Source organism: Callithrix jacchus, chromosome 12, assembly GCF_049354715.1.
Source record: "Callithrix jacchus isolate 240 chromosome 12, calJac240_pri, whole genome shotgun sequence".
Lineage (NCBI taxonomy): Eukaryota > Metazoa > Chordata > Mammalia > Primates > Cebidae > Callithrix > Callithrix jacchus.
In genome coordinates this window covers 3,603,879-3,622,108 of record NC_133513.1, presented here as the reverse complement: position 1 = coordinate 3,622,108, position 18,230 = coordinate 3,603,879, and the positions used below count along the sequence as shown (strand labels likewise).

General features: G+C 56.9%; 1 protein-coding gene and 1 pseudogene across 6 annotated transcripts in view; both read right to left on the bottom strand.

Moving 5' to 3' along the window:
* Positions 1–18,162, bottom strand: part of GNPTG (N-acetylglucosamine-1-phosphate transferase subunit gamma) — a 34,610-nt gene extending 16,448 nt beyond the window's left edge. For all 6 annotated transcript variants that reach the window (XR_013524505.1, XR_004731621.3, XM_078344271.1 and 3 more), the window contains exons 1-3: positions 18,096–18,162; positions 17,954–18,011; positions 17,802–17,869 (exon numbers count right to left, since the gene is read on the bottom strand). Coding sequence is in view for 4 of the 6 variants with exons in the window: in XM_078344271.1 (XP_078200397.1) it covers positions 17,802–17,869; positions 17,954–18,011; positions 18,096–18,147 (178 nt within the window). In the remaining 2 variants the exon portion in view is untranslated. The remainder of the gene's footprint in view (positions 1–17,801; positions 17,870–17,953; positions 18,012–18,095) is intronic.
* LOC144578549 (large ribosomal subunit protein eL34 pseudogene) lies at positions 16,661–17,193 on the bottom strand (annotated as a pseudogene).
* Positions 18,163–18,230: the final 68 nt, after the last annotated feature.

Sequence of the window (18,230 nt, the reverse complement as noted above, 5' to 3'; positions counted from 1 at the left end):
GCACACAGCCCTGGGGGAAGACGGAACGTGTGAGAAGCCTCTGGTGCGCCCAGCGAGGCCAGGCACAGGCAGCGTGAGAGCGACAGCAGGTATAAATCAAGGCCACTGCAGCCACAGCAAGACATGGGCCTTTCCTGTTCAACCAGAGTCCCTGTTCCTCCAGCTGACGAGTCGGGACCTGGCTGGATGCACCGCCTCTAACATGCCGCCCTCCGAGACTGGCTCTGGGGCTTGGGCCGTGGAGCAGGGAGGCGCCCTGGCCCCTGGCCCCCAAAGCGTCTGCGCTGAAGCAGCAGGTGCGCCGGTCTAGTGGCTGATGCTTCAGTGAGGCGGTTTTTCAGCTCCATTCAGTTTTACTGTATTACAAATAAAGTTGAAACACACCCGAGGTGCTGGATGACCAATCCCTGGAATCTGGCTGCGCTGGGAGCCAGATGCCACCCTGGGGCCACCCTCAGTCCGGCCCTCCCCCGCAGAGGGCAGACGCTAATGCCACTGAGGCCCCCGGGGTGCTGGACCGGCCTGGAATTCTGTTCCATGACATTCGAGTCATCCCTGGGCTGTCCCCTTCCCGGACAGAGGGAGACCAAGATGGCCAGGCTGCCCTGCTCAGGGGATGACGGCTGTGGGTATAGAAAGGTCCTGGTCTGTCCTCATCAACTGCCTACTGCCGGGCTGGCCACCGTCTCCCAGCCTGAGGGCCTGAACCTCCGGCTCAGCCCTGGCGTGCCTGCTGACCTGCAGCTTGCAATGCCTGGGCTTGGCCTTGTCCAGTCTGGACCCAGGCTCCTGCCCATGAGGCCGACAGCAGCCTTTGGAGCCGGCCCAGAAACCCTGACGCACCCCTTGCCCATCTGCCACTCACAGTCCCACCGGGAGGATGGCGGGTCAAGCGCCTTTGTCTGTCAGGAACTCACGTTCCCAGGCCTGCCCCTGGAAGCCGCTGCTGGGAGATAACCCTGGAGGGCCGTGGGCTCTGGGCTCAGCTCTGTACTCAACAGGGAACGGCTCAAACAGGACGGCGTGAGGGCTGCGGGGCCTGGCCCGGCTCCCCAGCTGGGAAGAGGCCTCTGCCTGGGTGCTGTCCACAGCTTCAGGGTGCTCCCGCTGGCCGGCGTACACCCTCCTGCAGAGGGCAGTAACCACAAGCCCCCAAGAGCAGCAGTGCCCCAGGTCCTTGGCTCCTGGCCTGCACCACAACCCCGGCCACAGCCCATCCCCTCCGCCTGGCCCTCAGGCCCCAGCAGCATGCCCTCCTGAGACTGGTGGGGGCGGGAGTGGGCCCCTCCCACAGGAATCCACTGTATACTCCTCTCGAGCCAGACACAGCCAGATCCAGGCTGGAAACTCCACCCCTGCCGACGGGCTCCCCCTCTGCTCCTTATTCACCTGCACGTCACCTGCAGGCTCTGCGCTCACAGCCTGAACAACCAGGACACTCGGCGCCCTCGGCTCCTGCGCACCCACATGGCCATACCACCAGCTGTCCCTGCGCCCAGGGCCACAGCGCCTCAAGGCCCCATCAGCTTGGCTGGGCTCTGACTTCCTTACTGCCCCTCTGCCCTGGTCAAACCAAGGCAGGCAGGGAGGCACGCTCCCACACCCCCATGCCTCATCTCTGGGTGACAGGCCCTTCTTGAGGGTGGTCCTCCCTCCCACTCTGCTCCCTGGCCTGACCCCAGTGCCCTACCAACTTCCACAACCCCCACACCCCACCCCACCAAGAGCTTCACTAGGGACCTCACCGTCACCCTTGGGGTTCACGCTCCATCGCTGATGAGTCGCGTGCCCACCATGACCCCTCTCCAAGCCCCAGAAGTGCCTCATAGACCCAGCCTCCCTCTCAAAACTCAGCTGGGCCCTGGGCTTCTCAGCCTGATGGGAGAGCCACTTTCCATAGCTTCTCTGGCCACGATCCTGGGGCCACTCCGCTCCTCCCCAGACCCAGGACCCTGCCAGAGCCCTGGGTTCCCGGCCAGGTGGCTGCTCCCTCCCACCACCGGAGCTCCCTCGTGGACGGCGTCCTGAGCTCTGGCAGGACCATCACACTGCCCGCGCCCCACCCCCTCCATGCCACAGCAGGACACCGACTCCAAATCACAGACCTACCAACTTCTGCCCCTCCCTCCTGTGGCTCCCTTCTTGAGGACTCACCTGATGGAGGCCCGGCCCAGCCCCGCCCCACCAGCATCAGCCCTGACAAGCCCACCGCTTCCTCTTACGTGGCAGAGGCTCTTCCGCTGGGAAATCCTCAGCCCTAGACCACGAGTTTCTCCCCATGATGATCTTTCTGCTCAGCTCATTCCACAGGCCACACTCTCCCACCCACTGGGCACAATCCCTTCACACGTTCATGCTGAAGGAGGGCTACGTCCAAGACAGGAAAAACACTTAGAATATACACGCCCGACCCCGCAGGTGCACGAAAACATGATCTGGAGAAAAACACCATCAACAAAACAAAAAGACTGGGAAATAAACGTGCCACTTACACCCAAAGGTGGGGAGAGAACTCCCAGATTAGAACCGTAACGAGGCCCAGTGAAGCAAATGCACGTGTGAACCCTGATGCCCTGATGTGGGGGTGGGACTGGGGAACGCCACAAAAGGCACGCTTTTGTACATGGTTTTTCAGACAAGGTCCCGCTCTGTCGCCCAGACGAGTGCAGCTGCGTGAACTCGGCTCACTGCAACCTGTACCACCTGGTGGGCTCCTCAGCCTCCCGAGTAGCTGGGAGTACAAGTGCTCACCACCATGCCTGGCTATTTTTTTTGTTTTAGTCGGGGGTGGGAGTGGTTTCCACCATGTCGGCCAGGCTGGTCTCGAACTCCCGGGCTCAAGCCATCCTCACACCACAGCCTCCCGAGTAGCTGGGGCCACAAGCACGCACTGCCACGACCAGCGTATTCGGTTTTCCTTCCAGGACCTTCACCTCCCAAAAGTCGTGGTCCCCTTACCCAAGGAGCGCCCCTCTCCTCCTGAAGGGGTTCGGTGGGTTACTGCTCTTAGTGGCCGACCCTCCTTCCCAGGTCCTTGGAACGCCTGGTGTTCCGACTCCAGCACTTCAGGCCCCGAGGAAGCCACCATCCCATGGCTTCTTAGCCGCAGGGAAGGCAGCCCAACCACACAACAAAACCTTAACAAGATTTGTCTGGAGTGAAAGTCCGTGAAACGTACAAACAAGGTTCAGCATCATCTGATCCTCTTTACCTCTTGATCTCTAACTACCGCAGGGGAATCACCTGTGGCCGCTCCCTGTCCTGGATCCCTTTCCCCGAACAGCCACAGCCTCCCTTTTCTCTTTTAGCTTTTGGCTGAGGGGTCCCTTCTTTCTTTTCCTGACTGCCCAACTTAAAAGCCATCCCCAGCCAAGGCACGAGGATCCCTTGAGGCTGGGAGTTTGGGACCAGCCAGGGCAACAGTGAGACTTCCTTCTCTACAAAAACACTTAAAATCTGCAGGGCATGGTGGTATGCACCTGTAGTCCCAGCTACTCAGGAAGCTGAGGTGGGTGGACTGCTCCAGCCCGGGAGTTCAAGGGGTGCACTACTGCTCCGCAGCCCAAGTGAGAGAGCAAGGCCCCATCACTAAAAAAAATAAAAATAAGGCCGGGCACGGTGGCTCACGCCTGTAATCCCAGCACTTGGGGAGGCTGAGGTGGGCGGATCATAATGTCAAGAAACTGAGACCATCCTGGCCAAAATGATCAAACCCCACCTCTACTAAAAATACAAAAAAGAAAAAAAAAATTAGCTGGGTGTGGTGGCGCCCGCCTGTAGTCCCAGCTACTTGGGAGACTGAGGCAGAAGAACGGCTTGAGCCCAGGAGGTGGAGGATCCAGTGAGCTGAGGTCACACCACTGCAATACGGCCTGGCGACAGAGCAAGACTCTCTCACGAAAAATAGGGAAAAAATAATAAAAGCGATTTCCAAAACAATAACACACATACACTCCCTCCCCACTCTCCCTCACATATCCACCTGGCATTTTTCATCATTGAGTATTCGACTTCTTTTTTCTTTGGCAGAGTCTCACTCTGTCACCCAGGCTCGAGTGCAGTGGTGTGATCTCGGCTCACCGCAACCTCTGCCTCCCGGGTTCAAGGGATTCTCCTGCCTCAGCCGCCTGAGTAGCTGGGACTACACGCACCCACCACCATGCCCAGCAGAGTTTTGTATTTCCAGTAGGGACACAGTTTCACCATATTGGCCAGGCTGGTCTCGAACTCCTGACCTTGTCATCTGTCCGCCTGGGCCTCCCAAACTGCTGGGATGACAGGCATAAGCCACGGCGCACGGCCTCATTGAAAGGCTTCCTATACCCGTGACCCAACAAATTCACTTCTGAAACACTGCCTTGGGGAATCACTCACATGGGGGTGAACAGAGGCATCCACACGGCATGTTCTCCACAGCACTATTTCTAATGTCAAAAAAAACGGAAACCTCAAAACGATAGTTGCCCATCGGGAAATGCAGTGCCATCCCATATCCTACTGGGAACCCATGAATGAAGACCTACATCACCACCATGAAGAGACCCGAGACATACGGTGAGTGACAAGGACACATCAGCCAAACACACAGTATGACTTTTTAAAAAGACACAGATTACAGAAAAAAGACACGTTTTCCAGTTGCGTATTTGAGCATGTAAAACGCAGAAACGCACCTGCAAGGTCACCAGACTGTTAACAGCAATTACGTCCTGGAAAGGAAGGACTATGTCTAGAGATAACTTTTTTTTTTAAGTCTTTTCATTTTTATTACTCAAAAGTTTCACTTTTTTTTTTTGAGACAGGGTTTCGCTCTTGTCACCCAGGTTGGAGTGCAATGGCGCCATCTCGGCTCACCGCCACCTCCGCCTCCTGGGTTCAGGCAATTCTCCTGCCTCAGCGCCCAGTAGCTGGGATTACAGGCACGCGCCACCCTGCTCAGCTAATGTTTTGTAGTTTTAGTACAGACGGGGTTTCACCATGTGGGTCAGGCTGGTCTCGAACCCCTGACCTCGTGATCTGTCTGCCTTGGATTCCCAAAGTGCTGGGATTACAGGTGTAAGCCACTGCGCCCGGCCAACTGTTATTTTTTATAACCCTGTGCTATAATTCAATAAGGAGAAAAGAAAATGGATATTGGCCAGTGTCACTAAGACTTGAAACCAAGGTTAGAAAAGATAGAGTATTCCCTGGGTGTTAGGGGAGATGGTGCTTATGCTTAAATGTACCATGTGTCTCCACTACCGGTAGGGGCAGAAACCATCAAGCCAGGTTTGAGAGAGAGCCTGGTGTCCATCAGAAAGGCTGGCATGGGCATGTCCTTCTCTGTGTGGACACCATCCTCCTGCTCCCTTCTGTGAAACTGTGAGCAGTACTTAGGCCATTACCTCAGAGAACTGGGAGCTACAGGTTTAGAGAATAATTGATTTCCTTCAGTTTCCAAATGCTCTGAAATCATTTTATAATTTTTTTTTTTTTTTTTGAGACGGAGTTTCGCTCTTGTTACCCAGGCTGGAGTGCGATGGCGCATTCTCGGCTCACCGCAACCTCCGCCTCCTGGGTTCAGGCAATTCTCCTGCCTCAGCCTCCTGAGTAGCTGGGATTACAGGCACGCGCCACCATGCCTAGCTAATTTTTTTTTATTTTTAGTAGAGACGGGGTTTCACCATGTTGACCAGGATGGTCTCGATCTCTTGACCTCGTGATCCACCCGCCTTGGCCTCCCAAAGTGCTGGGATTACAGACGAGCCACCATGCCCGGCCCCATGCTGTGATTTTTCTTTCGGGAAGGGGGGCGGGGAATATACATTTAAAAAGCAGCACAAGAGCCATGGAGCTGAGGCCAGCAGCGCACACAGCCCTGGGGCAAGAGGGAACGTGTGAGAAGCCTCTGGTGCGCCCAGCGAGGCCAGCCACAGGTAGCGCGAGAGCGACGGCAGGTATAAATCAAGGCCACTGCAGCCACAGCAAGACATGGGCCTTTCCTGTTCAACCAGAGTCCCTGTTCCTCCAGCTGACGAGTCGGGACCTGGCTGGATGCACCGCCTCTAACATGCCGCCCTCCGAGACTGGCTCTGGGGCTTGGGCCGTGGAGCAGGGAGGCGCCCTGGCCCCTGGCCCCCAAAGCGTCTGCGCTGAAGCAGCAGGTGCGCCGGTCTAGTGGCTGATGCTTCAGTGAGGCGGGTTTTCAGCTCTATTCAGTTTTACTGTATTAACAATAAAGTTGAAACACACCCGAGGTGCTGGATGACCAGTCCCTGGAAATCTGGCTGCGCTGGGAGCCAGATGCCACCCTGGGGCCACCCTCAGTCCGGCCCTCCCCCGCAGAGGGCAGACGCTAATGCCACTGAGGCCCCCGGGGTGCTGGACCGGCCTGGAATTCTGTTCCATGACATTCGAGTCATCCCTGGGCTGTCCCCTTCCCGGACAGAGGGAGACCAAGATGGCCAGGCTGCCCTGCTCAGGGGATGACGGCTGTGGGTATAGAAAGGTCCTGGTCTGTCCTCATCAACTGCCTACTGCCGGGCTGGCCACCGTCTCCCAGCCTGAGGGCCTGAACCTCCGGCTCAGCCCTGGCGTGCCTGCTGACCTGCAGCTTGCAATGCCTGGGCTTGGCCTTGTCCAGTCTGGACCCAGGCTCCTGCCCATGAGGCCGACAGCAGCCTTTGGAGCCGGCCCAGAAACCCTGACGCACCCCTTGCCCATCTGCCACTCACAGTCCCACCGGGAGGATGGCGGGTTAAGCGCCTGTGTCTGTCAGGAACTCACGTTCCCAGGCCTGCCCCTGGCAGACGCTGCTGGGAGATACCCCTGGAGGGCCGTGGGCTCTGGGCTCAGCTCTGTACTCAACAGGGCACTGCTCAAACAGGATGGCGTGAGGGCGGCGGGGCCTGGCCCGGCTCCCCAGCTGGGAAGAGGCCTCTGCCTGGGTGCTGTCCACAGCTTCAGGGTGCTCCCGCTGGCCGGGGTACACCCTCCTGCAGAGGGCAGTAACCACAAGCCCCCAAGAGCAGCAGTGCCCCAGGTCCTTGGCTCCTGGCCTGCACCACAACCCCGGCCACAGCCCATCCCCTCCGCCTGGCCCTCAGGCCCCAGCAGCATGCCCTCCTGAGACTGGTGGGGGCGGGAGTGGGCCCCTCCCACAGGAATCCACTGTATACTCCTCTCGAGCCAGACACAGCCAGATCCAGGCTGGAGCCTCCACCCCTGCCGACGGGCTCCCCCTCTGCTCCTTATTCACCTGCACGTCACCTGCAGGCTCTGCGCTCACAGCCTGAACAACCAGGACACTCGGCGCCCTCGACTCCTGCGCACCCACATGGCCATACCACCAGCTGTCCCTGCGCCCAGGGCCACAGCGCCTCAAGGCCCCATCAGCTTGGCTGGGCTCTGACTTCCTTACTGCCCCTCTGCCCTGGTCAAACCAAGGCAGGCAGGGAGGCACGCTCCCACACCCCCACGCCTCATCTCTGGGTGACAGGCCCTTCTTGAGGGTGGTCCTCCCTCCCACTCTGCTCCCTGGCCTGACCCCAGTGCCCTGCCAACTTCCACAACCCCCACACCCCACCCCACCAAGAGCTTCACTAGGGACCTCACCGTCACCCTTGGGGTTCACACACCACCACTGATGAGTCTCGTGCCCACCATGACCCCTCTCCAAGCCCCAGAAGTGCCTCATAGACCCAGCCTCCCTCTCAAAACTCAGCTGGGCCCTGGGCTTCTCAGCCTGATGGGAGAGCCACTTTCCATAGCTTCTATGGCCACGATCCTGGGGCCACTCCGCTCCTCCCCAGACCCAGGACCCTGCCAGAGCCCTGGGGTCCCGGCCAGGTGGCCGCTCCCTCCCACCACCGGAGCTCCCTCGTGGACGGCGTCCTGGACTCTGGCAGGACCATCACACTGCCCGCGCCCCAACCCCTCCATGCCACTGCAGGACACCGACTCCAAATCACAGATTTACCAACTTCTGCCCCTCCCTCCTGTGGCTCCCGACTCACCTGATGGAGGCCCGGCCCAGCCCTGCCCCGCCCAATCAGCATCAGCTCTGGCAAGCCCACCGCTTCCTCTTACGTGGCAGAGGCTCTTCTGCTGGGAAATCCTCAGCCCTAGACCACGAGTTTCTCCCCATGATGATCTTTCTGCTCAGCTCATTCCACAGGCCACACTCTCCCACCCACTGGGCACAATCCCTTCACACGTTCATGCTGAAGGAGTGCTACGTCCAAGACAGGAAAAACACTTAGAATATACACGCCCGACCCCGCAGGTGCACGAAAACATGATCTGGAGAAAAACACCATCAACAAAACAAAAAGACTGGGAAATAAACGTGCCACTTACACCCAAAGGTGGGGAGAGAACTCCCAGATTAGAACCGTAACGAGGCCCAGTGAAGCAAATGCACGTGTGAACCCTGATGCCCTGATGTGGGGGTGGGACTGGGGAACGCCACAAAAGGCACGCTTTTGTACATGGTTTTTCAGACAAGGTCCCGCTCTGTCGCCCAGACGAGTGCAGCTGCGTGAACTCGGCTCACTGCAACCTGTACCACCTGGTGGGCTCCTCAGCCTCCCGAGTAGCTGGGAGTACAAGTGCTCACCACCATGCCTGGCTGATTTTTTTTGTTTTAGTTGGGGATGGGAGTGGTTTCCACCATGTTGGCCAGGCTGGTCTCGAACTCCCGGGCTCAAGCCATCCTCACACCACAGCCTCCCGAGTAGCTGGGACCACAAGCACGCACTGCCACGACCAGCGTATTCGGTTTTCCTTCCAGGATCTTCACCTCCCAAAAGTCGTGGTCCCCTTACCCAAGGAGCGCCCCTCTCCTCCTGAAGGGGTTCGGTGGGTTACTGCCCTCTTAGTGGCCGGCCCTCCATCCCAGCTCCTTGGAACACATGGTGTTCTGACTCCAGCACTTCAGGCCCCGAGGACGCCACCATCCCATGGCTTCTTAGCCGCAGGGAAGGCAGCCCAACCACACAACAAAACCTTAACAAGATTTGTCTGGAGTGAAAGTCCGTGAAACGTACAAGCAAGGTTCAGCATCATCTGATCCTCTTTACCTCTTGATCTCTAACTACCCCAGCGGAATCACCTGTGGCCGCTCCCTGTCCTGGATCCCTTTCCCCGAACAGCCACAGCCTCCCTTTTCTCTTTTAGCTTTTGGCTGAGGGGTCCCTTCTGTCTTTTCCTGACTGCCCAACTTAAAAGCCATCCCCAGCCAAGGCACGAGGATCCCTTGAGGCTGGGAGTTTGGGACCAGCCAGGGCAACAGTGAGACTTCCTTCTCTACAAAAACACTTAAAATCTGCAGGGCATGGTGGTATGCACCTGTAGTCCCAGCTACTCAGGAAGCTGAGGTGGGTGGACTGCTCCAGCCCGGGAGTTCAAGGGGTGCACTACTGCTCTGCAGCCCAAGTGAGAGAGCAAGACCCCATCACTAAAAAAAATAAAAATAAGGCCAGGCACGGTGGCTCACACCTGTAATCCCAGCACTTTGGGAGGGTGTGGTGGGCGGATCATAAGGTCAAGAAACTGAGACCATCCTGGCCAAAATGATCAAACCCACCTCTACTAAAAATACAAAAAAGAAAAAAAAAATTAGCTGGGTGTGGTGGCGCCCGCCTGTAGTCCCAGCTACTTGGGAGACTGAGGCAGAAGAACGGCTTGAGCCCAGGAGGTGGAGGATCCAGTGAGCTGAGGTCACACCACTGCAATACGGCCTGGCGACAGAGCAAGACTCTCTCACGAAAAATAGGGAAAAAATAATAAAAGCAACTTCCAAAACAATAACACACATACACTCCCTCCCCACTCTCCCTCACATATCCACCTGGCATTTTTCATCATTGAGCATTCGACTTCTTTTTTCTTTGGCAGAGTCTAACTCTGTCACCCAGGCTGGAGTGCAGTGGTGTGATCTTGGCTCACCGCAACCTCTGCCTCCCGGGTTCAAGGGATTCTCCTGCCTCAGCCGCCTGAGTAGCTGGGACTACACGCACCCACCACCATGCCCAGCAGAGTTTTGTATTTTCAGTAGAGACAGTTTCACCATATTGGCCAGGCTGGTCTCGAACTCCTGACCTTGTCATCTGTCCGCCTGGGCCTCCCAAACTGCTGGGATGACAGGCATAAGCCACGGCGCACGGCCTCACTCAAAGGCATCCTATACCCGTGACCCAACAAATTCACTTCTGAAACATCTGCCTTGGGGAACCACTCACATGGGGGTGAACAGAGGCATCCACACGGCATGTTCTCCACAGCACTATTTCTAATGTCAAAAAAAAACGGAAACCTCAATATGATAGTTGCCCATCGGCAAATGCAGTGCCATCCCATATCCTACTGGGAACCCATGAATGAAGACCTACATCACCACCATGAAGAGACCCGAGACATACGGTGAGTGACAAGGACACATCAGCCAAACACACAGTATGACTTTTTAAAAAGACACAGATTACAGAAAAAAGACACGTTTTCCAGTTGCGTATGTAAGCATGTAAAACGCAGAAAAGCACCTGCAAGGTCACCAGACTGTTAACAGCAATTACGTCCTGGAAAGGAAGGACTATGTCTAAAGATAACTTTTTTTTTTAAGTTTTTTCATTTTTATTACTCAAAAGTTTCACTTTTTTTTTTTTGAGACAGGGTTTCGCTCTTGTCACCCAGGCTGGAGTGCAATGGCGCCATCTCGGCTCACCGCCACCTCCGCCTCCTGGGTTCAGGCAATTCTCCTGCCTCAGCCCCCAGTAGCTGGGATTACAGGCACGCGCCACCATGCTCAGCTAATGTTTTGTAGTTTTAGTACAGACTGGGTTTCACCATGTGGGTCAGGCTGGTCTCGAACCCCTGACCTCGTGATCTGTCTGCCTTGGATTCCGAAAGTGCTGGGATTACATGTGTAAGCCACTGCGCCCGGCCAACTGTTATTTTTTATAACCCTGTGCTATAATTCAATAAGGAGAAAAGAAAACGGATATTGTCCAGTGTCACTAAGACTTGAAACCAAGGTTAGAAAAGATAGAGTATTCCCTGGGTGTTAGGGGAGATGGTGTTTATGCTTAAATGTACCATGTGTCTCCACTACCGGTAGGGGCAGAAACCATCAAGCCAGGTTTGAGAGAGAGCCTGGTGTCCATCAGAAAGGCTGGCGTGGGCATGTCCTTCTCTGTGTGGACACCATCCTCCTGCTCCCTTCTGTGAAACTGTGAGCAGTACTTAGGCCATTACCTCAGAGAACTGGGAGCTACAGGTTTAGAGAATAATTGATTTCCTTCAGTTTCCAAATGCTCTGAAATCATTTTATAATTTTTTTTTTTTTTTTTTTTGAGACGGAGTTTCGCTCTTGTTACCCAGGCTGGAGTGCAATGGCGCGATCTCGGCTCACCGCAACCTCCGCCTCCTGGGTTCAGGCGATTCTCCTGCCTCAGCCTCCTGAGTAGCTGGGATTACAGGCACGCGCCACCGTGCCCAGCTATTTTTTTTTTATTTTTAGTAGAGACGGGGTTTCACCATGTTGACCAGGATGGTCTCGATCTCTTGACCTCGTGATCCACCCGCCTTGGCCTCCCAAAGTGCTGGGATTACAGACGAGCCACCATGCCCGGCCCCATGCTGTGATTTTTCTTTCGGGGAAATATACATTTAAAAAGCAGCACAAGAGCCATGGAGCTGAGGCCAGCAGCGCACACAGCCCTGGGGGAAGACGGAACGTGTGAGAAGCCTCTGGTGCGCCCAGCGAGGCCAGGCACAGGTAGCGCGAGAGCGACGGCAGGTATAAATCAAGGCCACTGCAGCCACAGCAAGACATGGGCCTTTCCTGTTCAACCAGAATCCCTGTTCCTCCAGCTGACGAGTCGGGACCTGGCTGGATGCACCGCCTCTAACATGCCGCCCTCCGAGACTGGCTCTGGGGCTTGGGCCGTGGAGCAGGGAGGCGACCTGGCCGCTGGCCCCCAAAGCGTCTGCGCTGAAGCAGCAGGTGCGCCGGTCTAGTGGCTGATGCTTCAGTGAGGCGGTTTTTCAGCTCTATTCAGTTTTACTCTATGAACAATAAAGCTGAAACACACCCGAGGTGCTGGATGACCAGTCCCTGGAAATCTGGCTGCGCTGGGAGCCAGATGCCACCCTGGGGCCACCCTCAGTCCGGCCCTCCCCTGCAGAGGGCAGACACTAATGCCACTGAGGCCCCCGGGGTACTGGACCGGCCTGGACTTCTGTTCCCCGACATTCGAGTCATCCCTGGGCTATCCTCTTCCCGGACAGAGGGAGACCAAGATGGCCAGGCTGCCCTGCTCGGGGGATGACGGCTGTGGGTATAGGAAGGTCCTGGTCCTTCCTCATCAACTGCCGTCTGGGTGACCCTACTACCGGGCTCGCCGCCGTCTCCCAGCCTGAGGGCCAGAACCTCCGGCCCAGCCCTGGCGTGCCTGCTGACCTGCAGCTTGCAATGACTGGGCTTGGCCTTGTCCAGTCTGGACCCAGGCTCCTGCCCATGAGGCACACAGGAGCCTTTGGAGCCGGCCCAGAAACCCTGACGCACCCCTTGCCCATCTGCCACTCACAGTCCCACCGGGAGGATGGCGGGTCAAGCGCCTGTGTCTGTCAGGAACTCACGTTCCTAGGCCTGCCCCTGGAAGACGCTGCTGGGAGATACCCCTGGAGGGCCGTGGGCTCTGGGCTCAGCTCTGTACTCAACAGGGCACTGCTCAAACGGGACGGCGTGAGGGCGGCGGGGCCTGGCCCGGCTCCCCAGCTGGGAAGAGGCCTCTGCCTGGGTGCTGTCCACAGCTTCAGGGTGCTCCCGCTGGCCGGCGTACACCCTCCTGCAGAGGGCAGTAACCACAAGCCCCCAAGAGCAGCAGTGCCCCAGGTCCTTGGCTCCTGGCCTGCACCACAACCCCGGCCACAGCCCATCCCCTCCGCCCGGCCCTCAGGCCCCAGCAGCATGCCCTCCTGAGACTGGGGGGGGCGGGAGTGGGCCCCTCCCGCAAAAATCCACTGTATACTCCTCTGGAGCCAGACACAGCCAGATCCAGGCTGGAGCCTCCACCCCGGCCGACGGGCTCCCCCTCTGCTCCTTATTCACCTGCACGTCACCTGCAGGCTCTGCGCTCACAGCCTGAACAACCAGGACACTCGGCGCCCTCGACTCCTGTGCACCCAGATGGCCATACCACCAGCTGTCCCTGCGCCCAGGGCCACAGCGCCTCAAGGCCCCATCAGCTTGGCTGGGCTCTGACTTCCTTACTGCCCCTCTGCCCTGGTCAAACCAAGGCAGGCAGGGAGGCACGCTCCCACACCCCCACGCCTCATCTCTGGGTGACAGGCCCTTCTTGAGGGTGGTCCTCCCTCCCACTCTGCTCCCTGGCCTGACCCCAGTGCCCTGCCAACTTCCCAACCCGCACACCCCACCCCACCAAGAGCTTCACCAGGGACCTCACCGTCACCCTTGGGGTCCACACACCACCGCTGATGAGTCTCGTGCCCACCATGACCCCTCTCCAAGCCCCAGAAGTGCCTCATAGACCTAGCCTGCCTCTTAAAACTCAGCTGGGCCCTGTGCTTCTCAGCCTGATGGGAGAGCCACTTTCCATAGCTTCTCTGGCCACGATCCTGGGGCCACTCCACTCCTCCCCAGACCCAGGACCCTACCAGAGCCCTGGGGTCCCGGCCAGGTGGCCGCTCCCTCCCACCACCGGAGCTCCCTCCTGGACGGCATCCCGGGCTCTGGCAGGACCATCACACTGCCCGCGTCCCACCCCCTCCATGCCACAGCAGGACACCGACTCCAAATCACAGACCTACCAACTTCTGCCCCTCCTGTGGCTCCCGACTCACCTGATGGAGGCCCGGCCCAGCCCTGCCCCGCCCCACCAGCATCAGCCCTGGCAAGCCCACCGCTTCCTCTTAAGTGGCAGAGGCTCTTCCGCTGGGACATCCTCAGCCCTAGACCACGAGTTTCTCCCCATGATGATCTTTCTGCTCAGCTCATTCCACAGGCCACACTCTCCCACCCACTGGGCACAATCCCTTCACACGTTCATGCTGAAGGAGTGCTACGTCCAAGACAGGAAAAACACTTAGAATATACACGCCCGACCCCGCAGGTGCACGAAAACATGATCTGGAGAAAAACACCATCAACAAAACAAAAAGACTGGGAAATAAACGTGCCACTTACACCCAAAGGTGGGGAGAGAACTCCCAGATTAGAACCGTAACGAGGCCCAGTGAAGCAAATGCACGTGTGAACTGATGCCCTGATGTGGGGGTGGGACTGGGGAACGCCACAAAAGGCACGCTTTTGTACATGGATTTTCAGACAAGGTCCCGCTCTGTCGCCCAGACGAGTGCAGCTGCGTGAACTCGGCTCACTGCAACCTGTACCACCTGGTGGGCTCCTCAGCCTCCCCAGTAGCTGGGAGTACAAGTGCTCACCACCATGCCTGGCTGACTTTTTTTGTTTTAGTCGGGGGTGGGGGTGGTTTCCACCATGTTGGCCAGGCTGGTCTCGAACTCCCGGGCTCAAGCGATCCTCACACCACAGCCTCCCGAGTAGCTGGGGCCACAAGCAAGCACTGCCACGACCAGCGTATTCTGTTTTCCTTCCAGGACCTTCACCTCCCAAAAGTCGTGGTCCCCTTACCCAAGGAGCGCCCCTCTCCTCCTGAAGGGGTTCAGTGGGCTACTGCTCTTAGTGGCCGGCCCTCCTTCCCAGGTCCTTGGAACACATGGTGTTCCGACTCCAGCACTTCAGGCCCCGAGGATGCCACCATCCCATGGCTTCTTAGCCGCAGGGAAGGGAGCCCAACCACACAACAAAACCTTAACAAGATTTGTCTGGAGTGAAAGTCCGTGAAACCTACAAATAAGGTTCAGCATCATCTGATCCTCTTTACCTCTTGATCTCTAACTACCGCAGGGCAATCACCTGTGGCCGCTCCCTGTCCTGGATCCCTTTCCCCGAACAGCCACAGCCTCCCTTTTCTCTTTTAGCTTTTGGCTGAGGGGTCCCTTCTGTCTTTTCCTGACTGCCCAACTTAAAAGCCATCCCCAGCCAAGGCACGAGGATCCCTTGAGGCTGGGAGTTTGGGACCAGCCAGGGCAACAGTGAGACTTCCTTCTCTACAAAAACACTTAAAATCTGCAGGGCATGGTGGTATGCACCTGTAGTCCCAGCTACTCAGGAAGCTGAGGTGGGTGGACTGCTCCGGCACAGAAGTTCAAGGGGTGCACTACTGCTCCGCAGCCCAAGTGAGAGAGCAAGACCCCATCACTAAAAAAAATAAAAATAAGGCCGGGCACGGTGGCTCACGCCTGTAATCCCAGCACTTGGGGAGGCTGAGGTGAGCGGATCATAAGGTCAAGAGACTGAGACCATCCTGGCCAAAATGATCAAACCCCACCTCTACTAAAAATACAAAAAAGAAAGAAAAAATTAGCTGGGTGTGGTGGCGCCCGCCTGTAGTCCCAGCTACTTGGGAGACTGAGGCAGAAGAACGGCTTGAGCCCAGGAGGTGGAGGATCCAGTGAGCTGAGGTCACACCACTGCAATACGGCCTGGCGACAGAGCAACTCTGTCACGAAAAATAGGGAAAAAATAATAAAAGCAATTTCCAAAACAATAACACACATACACTCCCTCCCCACTCTCCCTCACATATCCACCTGGCATTTTTCATCATTGAGCATTTGACTTCTTTTTTCTTTGGCAGAGTCTCACTCTGTCACCCAGGCTGGAGTGCAGTGGTGTGATCTTGGCTCACCGTAACCTCTGCCTCCCGGGTTCAAGGGATTCTCCTGCCTCAGCCGCCTGAGTAGCTGGGACTACACGCACCCACCACCATGCCCAGCAGAGTTTTGTATTTCCAGTAGAGACACAGTTTCACCATATTGGCCAGGCTGGTCTCGAACTCCTAACCTTGTCATCTGTCCGCCTGGGCCTCCCAAACTGCTGGGATGACAGGCATAAGCCATGGCGCACGGCCTCATTCAAAGACATCCTATACCCGTGACCCAACAAATTCACTTCTGAAACACTGCCTTGGGGAACCACTCACATGGGGGTGAACAGAGGCATCCACACGGCATGTTCTCCACAGCACTATTCCTAATGTCAAAAAAAACGGAAACCTCAATATGATAGTTGCCCATCGGGAAATGCAGTTCCATCCCATATCCTACTGGGAACCCATGAATGAAGACCTACATCACCACCATGAAGAGACCCGAGACATACGGCGAGTGACAAGGACACATCAGCCAAATACGCAGTATGACCTTTTAAAAAGACAAAGATTACCAAAAAAAACCACGTTTTCCAGTTGCATATGTAAGCATGTAAAACCACAGAAACGCACCTGCAAGGTCACCAGACTGTTAATAGCAATTACCTCCTGGAAAGGAAGGACTATGTCTAAAGATAACTTTTTTTTTTTTAAGTCTTTTCATTTTTATTAGTCAAAAGTTTCACTTTTTTTTTTGAGACAGAGTGCCTCTCTTGTTACCCAGGCTGGAGTGCAATGGCGCCATCTCGGCTCACCGCCACCTCCGCCTCCTGGGTTCAGGCGATTCTCCTGCCTCAGCCTCCTGAGTAGCTGGGATTACAGGCACGCGCCACCATGCCCAGCTAATTTTTTTTTTTTTTTTAGTTGAGACGGGGTTTCACCATGTTGACCAGGATGGTCTCGATCTCTCGACCTCGTGATCCACCCACCTCGGCCTCCCAAAGTGCTGGGATTACAGGCTTGAGCCACCGCGCCCGGCCCGTCTTTTCATTTTTATTACTCAGAGTTTCCCTTTTAATTCAGCTTTCTGACTCTGTGCCTACGGCTTCAACACTTTCACAACGAGTTTCTGCTCCTCGATCAGGAAACAGGCTCGATCCCGTCACGAACACATTCAGCGCACGTGGAACCACCACAGGCCGGGCTGGCATGTTTCTTTGTTTTGGACACTCTCATAAGAACTTTAGGTCTCACAGCACGAACCCCTCGAAGCCTGCCTGGGCACACGCCACATGCAGATTTTCGTGCTTTCCCAACCTGCTTGGTATAAAGGTAAACAATTCTATTACCAGGGGTCCGGGACAGCCTAGTTTCGTTAGAGACCGTATTGTAGGAAAGCCTACGCCGGTATGTCAAACGCTGGACCATTCTGAGTGCCTGCACACAGCGTCCCCGGGAGAGCTGTTTGTTTGTTTGAGACGAGTCTCACTCCGTTACCCAGGCTGGAGTGCAGTGGCGTGTTGCAATCTCGGCTCACTGCAACGTCTCCCTCCCAGGCTCAAGTCATTCTCCTGCCTCGGCGTGCCAAACAGTTAGGACTACAGGCGCCCACTACTACGCCCAGCTGAGTTTTTTTTTTTTTTTTTTTTTTTTTTTTTTTTTTTTGTATTTTTAGTGGAAACGGAGTTTCGCTGTATGGGCCAGGCTGCTCTCGAACTCCCGACCTTGTGATCCGCCCGCCTCGGCCTCCCAAAGCGCTGGGATTACAGGGGCGAGCCACTGCACCCGGCTTGGAAACAACTTAATTCGGTACAAGAACGTCTGGTAGATTCTCTCCCACTTCAACATTAATTTTTGAGGGCTGACGAACCAATGCTTGAGACTCCAGGCCGTAACTCTCAGGATCCCTCATGCATTCTCCTTTTGTATCGCTTTACTTGCCAACTAGAGAGCTTTCCCCAGTCCCTCGCGCAGGCTCCGAGCGCTGACCCATCCACCGCGGTAGGCACCGAGGACGGCCCCCTGCTCCCCGCGGCCACCCCACGCCCGCGGACAGCGCCCCTCACTCACCAGACACGGGGGAAGGATCCCTCTTGGCCTGGAGGCGACTGGCCTGGGGCAAGAACGGGTTGTTCACCCTACGGGAGGCGGCGAGGTCAGCGGGGAACCGGCCCAGGCCGCCCGCCGCCCACAGGGAACCGCCCGCCAGCGAGGCTGCTCACCCGAACGTGTTGGGCTCCTCCACCACCTTCATCTTCGCGGCGCCTCCTGGCGCGGGCCCTACGGGGAACGAGACAGTGAGCGGGGAGGCCGGGGTGCGGAGCGCGCGCGGGGCCTGGGGATGCGGGCGGCCCGGCCACTCACCACGCGCAGAGAGCCCGAGGAGCAGCAAGACGGGCGCCAGCCCCGCCGCCATCGCGCTGCAGGGGCCGCGAGGTCACGTGGGCTGGCGGTCACGTGACCGCGAGAACCGGAAGTGGCTCCCGGCGCATGCGCAGG